This window comes from Rhineura floridana, chromosome 6 (assembly GCF_030035675.1).
Source record: "Rhineura floridana isolate rRhiFlo1 chromosome 6, rRhiFlo1.hap2, whole genome shotgun sequence".
NCBI classification, from domain to species: Eukaryota; Metazoa; Chordata; class Lepidosauria; order Squamata; family Rhineuridae; genus Rhineura; species Rhineura floridana.
The window spans coordinates 83,665,961-83,677,918 of NC_084485.1; the positions used below are offsets into that span (position 1 = coordinate 83,665,961).

Genomic DNA, 11,958 nt, shown 5'->3' on the forward strand with positions numbered 1-11,958 from the left:
CAAGATGAAGAGCCCCCTCCCACCACTCTATTATTCCAGTTCAGCATTCTTTCCCCTTGGAGTAAGCAATGAATTTTAAATGTAAGCCACACTTTGGTGTATCCAAGCATCTGCCTCTGCTGCTGTTTTGGTTGCTCCCATGGGCAATTTCTCTTTATAAAGAAATGCCAAGATACAAAGCAATTGCAGAGGCATCTAATAGGGCCATCAAGTCCTATGGACTTTGTGAAAAGAGTGCCCCTTACTGAGCCTTAAAGCTGACTGTAGTTTGCTTTTCTTTAATCTGTTTGTTGCTCTGCTTATGGAATCTACTCAGCTGTCGTCCCTGTGGCTGCTGACAAGACACACACACACACACCCGCTGGGCTGCGCCCTGCTCCATACTGGCTTCCTGCACTCACTATGGAAAAATAAACACTGCCAGGCAGCTGCAGTATAGCCGTGACTGAGATGGGGGTGGAGGGTAGAGAAAACGTTCATGCCAGGGCTGGGAACACAGGGCTGGGGCCTGTTGGACTTGGGGACTCCTCTCCATACTTCTGAATGTAACAGTCCTCCAGGATGCTCCCAGTATAAAACATTTACAAGCAAAGACAGACCGTCTTCCCCAAGTCCCCTCTAACTGTGTAGTTTCCAGAGAAGCAAAGATAATGTTCAACTACTGAGCAATTGCATCCACTGAGCCGTTACTTACACCTCTGTTTTCCACTGGCTCAAATAAATGGGTATGTTTAAAATGTACATTTAATGGTTTTTAAAGTGAGACTAAGCTGCCCCTGTACACACTTAACATTCTAGCTTGTTACATCAGACTTGGCCCCCTCTTCTGCAGAGATTTTACACTTTTACAGGTAGTTGTTACAGGTTGTCTGAGCCTGTTATAACTCTTCTTTCCTTTATGCTCTCCCTTCGACCATTTTAACATTGTCTTTTTGGGTCTAATTCTGCCCTTGTCAGGCTGCTTTTCACAACCTGTACCTTTTTCTTTTGCATTTCCTATATTTGTAAATAGCATTAAAAGCTACACTAAGCAAAAATGTACATTTGATTTTAAATGGTCTTTCTTTAGCTTTATTATCCTCAGTAACATTCACATGTAACAGTTCAGATTAAAAGGTGATTTAGTGCCACTTGTGAAAATGCCGAGACAACGAAGTTGCACAATTATTATTTTTTTTGTAATGGAACACAGTATATGCTGAAGACTGAAAAAAAGTGAACTTTGGATGGTTCCCTCCAGTTCCTGCACCAGCACTTTCCTTGCTCTAGCATGTCAGGCCTTGAAAATACAATGTAAGTTCTGCGAAGGACCAAACAGGTCAATCAAAGTAAAATATGCAAATTATATTAAAATATGTTCCCTTTAAGCAATTAATCCAGAATTCGCATTTTCTGGGAACAGAAAACATCTAGCTATATGTACACACATGCATACTCATACACACACACACACAGACCCCTGCTGTTCATCGAGACAGATTTCTCTAAGATGGAAGTCGAGGCAAAACTAGACAAAATGCCAGAAACCTGTGATGGGATTGCATCCTTATAAAATTGTACCAAATAACAGCCAAAAGGAAGATTCAGACTAGGACTGTGGTGCTGGGGGGGGAATTAACCCTTTTCTCAGCACCATTTCCCAGCTTAGAATTCTTTCTCTCCCAGCTGCTATGTATATCCTGTTTAGAGAAACTTATGTGTTCAGCCTGCATAAATGTAGTAGGTGCATGCCTCACTACAAACACAAACACACTCCCCCATCCGAATAGGGACCAAAGAACTGCACACGGGCACCATCAGAAGATAGGTTTATATATAATATATATTTACTTTTAAAAATAAAAACTTCCATTGCAAGGCTAGAGGTCTGTACAAACTACAAAAATAAATCTTTTTTCTTTTCATATAAATAATTTATATGGCATGACAACATTTCAGGTTAAAAGGACTCCAGCATACCCGCTACATACTCACATGCACACGCGCACACCAATACACACATGCACACACAATGTGTCCCTTTCCACCATTTCCCCAAGCTTTGCTGGTCATAGACTTGTTGTGGCATGGGTGGAGGAGAAACACCATATCTAGTGTGAGTTCTATTATGAGTTGTGGGTGGAAGGGATAGAGGGGGAAGTGGGGTATACATGTCAAATGTTACTAGATTCTAACCTTGACAGTAGTTTCTGGCTTATAAAGTAGCTTCATGGGAAACTAGACAAATCCAAAAGGCCAGGTCAATCTCTGCCATGCAGCAAGTTTCTATGTACAGGAAGTCTCTCCAGATCCTAGAAGTAATTCTTAGCTTTAAATCAACTGAATTAATTCATTTTAACAGGAGGCCCAAAGCTACTGAAGGTGCCAACGGGGTTCACACAATCAAAATGTAAAAACCTCAGCAGAAATTCCCTTGGCAGAAAGAAGTGACTAGGGAATCCAAATAGGCTAGGAAATAAAATTACAGCAGTTATTGGGTGAAAGGGAGGAGGAATTTAAAGTGCCTGTGGTTGAGAAGGAAGAATGAGATTGAGGCAGTGGATTCAAGGGTGAACCAGTTCTGCTCTCTCACACAAGTAAACTGGTTGACTCTGGTGCCTCAGCCTGTGTCCAAGGGGACACCCAAGTTTATGCCCGAGCAGAACAGATTTTCACACAAAGTCTCTGAGATGCTCCATGCTAGCAAAGAACAGCTAGCAGCATTGCTTAATTTAGCTCATTCTAAAGACAAAGGTGAAAAGTATTGATCCACTAGAAACATCAACACCACTCTGAAGATGACAAACTACTTGCGTACCTAACTGCAGTGTAGTATGATGTTGAGCTACTTCTGCAATTTGAAGGGTGCCTTCACAAAGCCTAAAATCTCCAAACCTGTAATCAGGGCTACCTAAAATTATTTTGCTGTCTTGTGTAAAAAAATAAGGATTTGGATTGGTCCAAATTCTTGCTTATTGTGTATGGTATGTACCATTTCCTTCTCAAGGTGACAGTGTATCTGTATTCTCCTCCACTTAACTCAATCAGGAAAACTGGGGAGGGGACACAACTGCCCCATCTAACATCCCTTGAAAGATTTAGCTTCAGAAGCCCTGGAATTCTTTTGCTTCAGGCAGCTGCCTGCATTGCCTGTTGGGTAGGGATAGCCCGGTTTAAAATAAAATTAAGATTTTAAACTTCTCATCAAGTCTCTTGCCCTTAAAGTACTTCCTGAAAACTGTGGCACTCCCTTCAGGCTCCAAAACCAGCAGGTGACAGAAGAGAATGTTTTAAAATACATATATAATTTGGATGCTAACTAGGAAGTAGCAGTGGTTTAACATAGGGAAACTGGTAACGTGTCAAGAATCCTAAACAACAGAGATTATTTTTCCAGCTGCCATCTTTTAGAACAGATCAGTAAGAAAGAAAAATCATTTTTTTAAAATCCAGAAACTTTCATGTTTCAGTATATAGGTGTGAGACATTCTTTTGTGATTGATGTACAGGGCAGAGCTGGCCAGAAATCTGCACTTTAAATTTCGTGCAAAATTCAGATTTGTGCCCTGAACCAGAATGGAAAAACCAAAACGTTTCATAAAGCAATTTTGACTTAGCTATGGGGAAACCAAGCATATCAGATGGAAGTGAACTGGTCCTTTAGAATCAATCCTGCTGCCAAGTGACAGTTAATTTCTCGCTTTTCAGCCAAAAAAGCTGAACCGGAAAGAGATCATTCAGAAACAGAAAAAGCAACCACAGCCCTCATACTTTCAGGCAAGAAATCAAATGTTTTGCCCAACTCTTGTCTCTCCCATTGAACATTTTCTGCTCTGCTGACTACATGAGGATCTTTTTAGGTGGGAGACATTTCTCCCATCCAAAATCACTTTGGGTTGAAATCAAAGGATAATTTTATACATTGTATTTTTCATGCACAGAAATAATCTCTGCGTAGGGACACTATCATATCTGTTGTGAAGTGCAACATAAGCATGCATGCTAAAAGTATGTGGGTCAGGAAGCCGATAATCTCAATGCAGGAAAAACATCATGTGTTAAAAGACTCAAAATGGTACACTGTGCTCACTGAGGGCAATGAACAGCTTAATTTACCATGAGGTTGCCCAGCTTTCTTATTAAGTGTTGTTCTCCTCAGTCACCTCAAATTTCCATTTGAAACACTCCCTTTGTAAACCAATGCAGTACACATGCATTTTGTACACAGGCAGCAGACTTTGACAACAAAATATCTTGTGGCAAGTACCTCTTAAAGCATGGAATCAGAAAAAACATATAAACTGAAACAAATTGCTCTTCCAGAAGGCCCAGCTCTGATCCCCTAGAGGACTTCTAGTCCCCCCTCAAAAAAACCCTGACAAATTCTGTGTCCTGAATGATCCCTCTTATGTTAGTCACACATTATGCCCGGTGTATATTCTTGGGAAATGATGACGCTAGAAATTTAAACTAATAGGAGGTACTTCAGGTTTGCTCCTGGGGTGCTTGCGTGATGGGCTATCCTGGGCTGATAAAGAGGCAAGCAAGCAAAAGAATAGGGCACAAAGGAAAGTTTTGGGGTGTGGGATAAGGTGGGGAGGAGTTTAACAGGATTTAGAACAGCCACATGGCAGATGCTGGCACAGGCAGTCATGCTGGTGGGAGCAAGAGCAAAGTGCAGCCCATCCCACCCAGCTTGCATAGAAGGCTAAGACACATTGTGCCCCTCCACTGCATGCTCCCTCCCCTCCACACTCCCTCCCCCAGGGGGGGTCTCCATTTCAGCCTCACACTGGTGTCTCCCTTCAAAGGGATACCGCCACTTTTTTTTAATGAGGGAGCTGTGAAAATAATAAAAAATAATTATTATAATTATAAGGGGGAGGGTTTGTGACTCTTTTTATACAGCTTAAAATAATATTAATATTAATAAAAATAAAAAATAGCAGCACAATGTGGGAGAGTTCCCCACATATAAGTTGAGTCCTGTTCTCTCCATGGGAGGGTCGGTGTTTGAGCAATTCTGACGCCCTGCCCCGATGATGGCCATGAGATGGTTCACACAGCATATGGGGTATGGCCGCTTTCGTTTTCCAGATTCAATGGGATTAGAACTTTCCCTGTCTGCAGGCAGGTGGGCCCAACGCTATATGGGCCATCAGTCCAATGTAAGGACACAAATTAGGGATGTTTTGAAGCCAGAAGTCCTGGCAACCAAGAAGCCCAGCATGTTTGATGGTGGCAGATACACCTAGAGAAACAAGGCATGGGAGAGCGGAGTACCAAGTTCTCACTGCTGTAGCTCGCCTGGCCTCCTTGCTCCAGTTCTCAAAGGCACTATCAATGTCTACAGTTGGGTAGACATGATGCAAAAGCTTCCAGGTGTCCATTCTTCTTCACCATCTGTGGTATGCATGTGTGCTTATATGTGTGAGAAGAATCTGGGCCCCTGACCCCACCAGGGATACTGTGCACATCCCATCCCTGAGCAGGAGTTCTAGAGCCAAAGTCTTGGCCTGGCAAAAATTAAATGCTAGTGCCTCTGGTCTAGATTCTGCAGTTCCAAGCTGTTGGATGGGTCTCTGCCAGACCCCTCAGGGCCATCAGATTCAAAGCCCTCATGTGTGTAACCCCGGCATGAACCAGGAAGGGCTGGATGCAAGGACAGCATCACTGAGGCAGTAGCTGTAACTGTGGTGAAGGTACCACCAGGTCCAAGAGGTGGCACTCTGGAGCTGTGGAGAGTAGGGTCGGTCCGAAGGGGAATGGGGGCAGTCCGAGGCAGCTGAGGCCCTTGTCTGTGCTTTGGCTGCTCTTGCTGCTGTGTAGTATCCTTGACTTCTGTGGCAGTGGATTGTAAATGGCCTCCAGAGCTCATAGTTTGGGTCCAGTCTGGGCTGCACAACGACAGAGGTGATTCTAAGCTTGTCTTGTAGCTTTTCACCACCTACCGAGGAAAGAGAAGACTGATGTTATTGTGTTGGACAGGAAAAGAAAGAGCACAGTAACAAAAATACAGCTGTATGGTGTCCTCATTAAAACCCTTTAAAGCAGAAAGCAGCAAATTCAGCAAGAAGAAACTGAGGCACCAAGAGAGAGGATGATGTTCTGAATAAGAGATTTCAACAACTATATATATTTTAATTCCTGGAGATAGTACCTAGACTCCTATTTTCCCAATATACATCATTATGCCACATTGTGCCCCAAATATACAGAGAAAAAGCCAAGAATTCCTAGATCCTAGTACCCTTGCTCTAAGATACTATGGCCTGTCTTTCCCAGAGATCCTAGGAATTCTGTCTCACAGAGCCCCACCCACCACAGTCTAATAAATTTCTATTTCCATCCTAGCAATTCCCGATTCACTCCTTTCCTTGCTTCCTAACTCATTAGGGAGCACTGTCTTCACACTAGAGCTAGAATCTAGGAGCCTTTCATGTCAGTGCCTCCACTCTCCATCGAGAGAAACCAGAGTTCTGTTTCTCCTGGCTCTTGATGGACACTTACAGTGATTTTGGGGAAGTTGGGGCTTTTGCTGGCCTTGACCAAGATGTGTGATTGCGCTGGGGGGATGATATAGGTGCTGCGATCATCTTCACCAATGTCTGATGCACCAATGCTCTCTGAATAGTACTCAGAGTCTGAAGAGTCACCAAAGGCTCCACCATGCCGGTGTACATAGAAGCTATGGTGACTGATGGGTGGGGGGACAGGTGAAGGTGTTGGCAGGCAGCTGCCATTATCTGCTGGTGTGACCTATATGATGAAAGACAGAAAGCACATTGAGAAAACAGCATGTCACACATAGAGGGTCTCAAGCCTTTTTGCTATGAGACATGATCACAAGAGAAGTACAGTCATTCAGTTCAGTGTAGTGAATCCTGAAATCTATTAATGGCAGGTAAAAACAGAGACCTATGTTCTATGAAGACATGAGTGAGTGTTCAATCACTTCTCTCTATCCCAATCTGGCAGCAATATTTTGACAATGAGATATAGGTTCCCTTCCGTTCTTCTCTTTAGTTCTCCAATAAAGCAAACTGATGAGAAACAGAACTTCTCTTACCTCTACAGGTGGTCCAATGATAGACAACAAGACAGGCAGCAGCACCAGGCCATTGAGCAGCCCCAAAATCGTCAGGATGGTGAGCACAGCAAAGAAATACCTTTTGAAGGAGGTGAAGGTGGTCAGTAATTGCCATATGTATAGTTCATATACATATAATAGGACTTTAGAGTAAGAATTCATTATTGCTCCTTTTCTTCCCCATCCCAGGAAACCAAGACACAGCACAGTGGTCTGTGTGAGAGGAAATGGTGTTTATTTACCCAAATGGTGGCAGATGTTGGTAAAACATCTGGGCCTTTCATAGGGCAGCTAGGTATAGAGTTGGCACACCAACACACACATTCTCTTTTGCCCTCTCATTACACCCCATGCACTGACTGCTAGCAAACTGCATAGAAACATACACACAAACACACACACTCCCGCATACATTCTGGGCTGGGAGATTTTGTTAGTTGGGGGGAGGTGGTCTAGGCTGGTATGTGGTGATCTTGCTTGCATTCTCCACTCTACAAAAGACCAGACATGAAGTGTGTGGCTCCAACTGCAGTGCTTTGAGCTTGTTGGAAATATAGTGGACATTCAGCTCAGAAATGTCTTGGTCAGAGATTTCCATTTCTTAGGCCTCATAGGCTGCCTGCCCCCTGGCTAGGATGTTGTGTAGCCCCTGAATGATATAGACCTCATATATGCAGCTGTCAGGTCAGGATCTAAATTCAAGAGCTGTACCTTATTCTCAGTGCGGAGTTGTTCCATGTGGAAGGTCAAATATCCCATCGTCTCTCTAAGCTAATCCAGCCTCATGGAGCTTACATGCCTCCACTGCCATAAGGGAAGGTGCCAGATGCGGAATAAATTATCCATACAATGTATACAATGTTTGTAAGCTGTTGTCTTGAACAGGGGGATTTCTATCCTCCAAATTTGGCAGAATGCACCAGTTCCTCTTTAGTATCCTCTTGCACCTTACTAGATCTGCCTTTATTTGCATTTTGATCAGTGAGTTTCTCAGACATATTGCCCTATATGACACAGTTGGTCTCAAGGTCTCTTGGGAATATGGACAATTTCCCATTCTCTAACCACTCCTCTTACTGATACCTCTGGGAATGACACCGCACCACTGAAATATGTGTACGAAGGGAGAAGTTAGCCACAGGACAGTACCTCAGAATGAAATCAAATTCTGAACCAGCCAACATGAGAACACCAAGCAGAGTGGAGATAGCGCCATCCATCACAGGGGCAAACATGTGCTCTAGGGCTACACTGGCACGCAGGTTCCGGTTGCCAATGGCTGTGAGAAAGCCCTAAGAAAAGATAAACAGTCATAGTACAGCTAGTCCAAGCAGACACTCATAAAGGAGTCAGTCACCATACTGTATCTTGGAAGGCCCACCACACAGAGAAAGAACAAGAGGCAAGCCCCAAATCTGTTCTTGCACACTGAGCCTGCTGCTATTGCTAGAGCTGGGACAGGCTCATGTAGAAATGTCAGCCATTTCAATGGTTCCTTTGAAAGCAAAGCAGAGCTTGGACTCTTCCTTTTTGTCCCATACACAGTTATGTTCAGCACTAATTAGAAGAACTACCAACCTCTGGATTCTGTACCCATAATTATGGATTAAATTCCATTCTGACCCCCCAGAATACAGCTGGATGGTTAAAGAATTTTAAGGAGTAATGAATCCACAATTTACTTATTCTCCCATATAGACTCCACTACTGATTAAGTTTTGTGCAATAGATCAAAACTTAAATAATCCAAATATTCTGGGTAGGTGCCACCAAAGATATTTGAATACATACAGTTATAATATTTAACACCAAGTTATCTAGTGTGAAAAACAGTGCATGGTCTCTTTACAAGAGTGTTCAGGGAATCCTTTTCAGTATGGACCCATTGAGGGTCAGAGAGAGCAAGTCTCACTGAATCACATGCTCTCGACATGATAGCACATTGGGTCATGATCATGCAATTGTTTCTTACCAGAGCCACATGTACAGTGAATTCCACACCAATGCCCACAGAAGCAATGAGGATGACTACAGGGATGGCACTCAGTTTGATGCCCATCAGGCCCATAATACCAAAGAGCTCAACTGTCATCATAGCTAGAACAAATACCTATATCAGAGAAAAGGGACAGGTCAGTATCTTACCGCGGGAATGGGCATGTCAATTATATCAATGAAGAAAAGTATGTAATGTTGTCATAATAGGTGGACTATGAACAGGACTCTACAAATCTATGTGCTTATTAGCATGCAAGTATATTTGCTTCTTAACAGACCCTATAACCCCTAGATGTTACTAGACCTCATGATTGCAGGGGAAGTTATCTGTAAGGTCAGAAACCAAAAGGTTCTGTACAGCCTTCTGAGTTCCATGGCAAATATTTAGGGCTTAGTAATATTGTCCAATTAGTCCTAACCTCCCCGCCATTTCATTCCCCTCTGTCGCAAAGATGTTACAAAAATAGACGTTACATAGCATATTTTTTTTAAAAATGTAATGCATACAAGCCTGTGCCATTTAGTTATTTTATTTTTAGCACAGAATGTTGATTTTTTGGTTATAGATGTTAGGTTTCTTTTGTGCAGTAGTATAGCCCTCATGGTTATGAGTATTAAATGAGCCACAAATATTAACAGCCTAGGTTATGCATATTATGATAACAGGGTTGGCATAATAAAGAATATTAACAATCAAGATATCAGGCATGGCAGTGGGTGGTTAATGTTAATTAATTCACAATTAACATTTATCATCAGGCATTCATGGGCCACAATGACATGTATGCAATTTCTGAGTTAAGTATTGCCACTCTGATATATTAATATATGCTTGATGTGATAGACAATTAATATGGTTAGCAGCAGGGATGTAGGACTATGGACACCCTATTCATAAAGGTTGATAAGGATGCATCTGCAGTAGAGCACCTGCATGTCAGTGTACAAGCCAGACACATTCATAGTTACCCTTTCAGCATCATGAAGAGAAGCTCGATATTTGCTTTTTGCCACAAAAGATACAGATCTACTTTACAGTGTCTGGTAGCAGATGTGTATTTGCCACTGTGTATACATCCAGTGGGAATTGGTGGGCAATCCTAGCTCCTTGGTGCATGTACCTCTACAATACACACACTGGTAAACATGTTTGCTGTGTGAATGCCTTAATACATGTATGTGAAAATATTTTTGTGTCTTCATGTTCAAAAAAATATGTGAAGGCACTAAAAAAATTCAAATCTGCAACCTAACACGCCATTTCTGCAGTCAGGATAAATTATGCAAACTATTGCAGCAACGTATCTTTTAAATTTATTCCAGTTGCAAAATTTGAGCTTTGGCAGAATTGGAATGGTTTAAAATGTTCATTAGCATAGAAGGAAAAAGTATTGGGGCAAATTCTTAGGGAAGCCAAAAAGAAAGGGGAATGGAGGAGGGATTGTGCAGAGGGCAGAATCTCTCTCTCTCTCATTATAGGAAGCTTCACACAAATTCCACCCCCAACTCCCATTTCCAAATTCTCTGTCCTAACCACGAGGGCTAGAAATGATGATTTAACAAAAACATTTGACAACCATGGGTCGTATTCAGCTAAGTCTACTCAGAGAAGACTCACTGAAATTAATTAAACCTAAGTTAGTCATGTTCATTAACTTTAGTGGGTCTACTCTGAGTAGGACTAGCATTGAATACCACCCCATGTGTCTTGTTGCACAATGGCATATTGCTACTACATATAATGTTTGGAACTGGCAACTCAAGACATCGCCATTATTGCTAAACGCCCTGTTGTTTGTGAAGAAAAATACTCACAATGATGCTGGCAGTCCAAGGACTGAGGAGCAGCAGGGTGCACACAAGAAATGTGCAGACCAACACAATGCTGAGAGCCTGCAGAAGCCAGTGCCGTAGGCCAATGTACTGCTCCCAAAAGAGGAAAGGGTAGCCACTAGGGTAGCTGAGTATGCCATGTATCTGGGCCACCTCATCACAGATTGCCCGCACACTCTCAATGGCTGCCACGAAGTCCGATGTCTGCCGCAGTCCATTGAGGTAGAAGGGGAACTGAGCAAACTCCAGGGGTTGTGCAGCAGGGACTGTCAGAAAGAGAGGCAGCCTGTCAGGTATGGTGACCTTCTGCCCCCCCCCCCCAATCTCTTGGCTCCAAAATGAATTGCTCCTTTTGCCCTACAGGAATATATAGGAAGATGCCTTATACTGAGCCAGACATCTGTCTCAGTATTGTCTACCTGACTGGCATGCGGCTCTCCAGGGTTTCAGGCAGGAGTCTCTCCCAGTCCTACCTGGAGATGCTGGGGATTGAACCTGGGACTTTCTGCATGCAAGGCAGATGTTCTGCTACTGAGCTATGGCTCTTCCTTTCATGAAGCCAGGCATGACTTCAAGTGTGGAGAACCTGGAACACTAGGATTTACACTGTGGAATGCCACAGAACAGGGGCTAGGGCTGAGCTGAAACAGCAGTGTGGGGTGGAAAGCTGAATGGAAATGAGGCTGCAGTCTACACTCACTCCGAAGGCTCTTGCCAGTGGCATCATACTTGTCATGGATCCATTCCGGGGGTGGTGGGTAGAAGTTGGCCTGGGAGGCAGCAAAGCCAAGAGGGTCATTGCTCACCCACACTGTCAAACAAATGTAGAAGATGTCAGGAGGAATGATCCCATTCTTATCCACCAGGCGGCGAGTTGTCAGCTGTAGGCAGATGGAAGGTATGAAGGGTGGTTAAAAAGTATAATAAATAACAGTAACAATAACAACGATCAGCAGCAGCCTCCAGGGTGCTACTAAATAGGCTCTATCATTTGGCAGGAAATAGGGCTGAGGCCCCTGCTTGGGCACCAGCTCACCAGACATGCAGATCTCCTGAAT

General features: G+C 43.2%; 1 protein-coding gene across 5 annotated transcripts in view; it reads right to left on the minus strand.

Moving 5' to 3' along the window:
• Positions 1–1,082: 1,082 nt before the first annotated feature.
• PTCH2 (patched 2) overlaps positions 1,083–11,958 on the minus strand; it is a 60,968-nt gene continuing 50,092 nt past the window's right edge. For all 5 annotated transcript variants that reach the window (XM_061632811.1, XM_061632813.1, XM_061632812.1 and 2 more), the window contains 7 exons: positions 11,601–11,781; positions 10,883–11,166; positions 9,042–9,179; positions 8,219–8,361; positions 7,049–7,148; positions 6,490–6,738; positions 1,083–5,926 (listed from right to left, as the gene is read on the minus strand). In XM_061632811.1, coding sequence (XP_061488795.1) covers positions 5,513–5,926; positions 6,490–6,738; positions 7,049–7,148; positions 8,219–8,361; positions 9,042–9,179; positions 10,883–11,166; positions 11,601–11,781 — 1,509 coding nt within the window. In that variant the 3' untranslated portion in view covers positions 1,083–5,512. The remainder of the gene's footprint in view (positions 5,927–6,489; positions 6,739–7,048; positions 7,149–8,218; positions 8,362–9,041; positions 9,180–10,882; positions 11,167–11,600; positions 11,782–11,958) is intronic.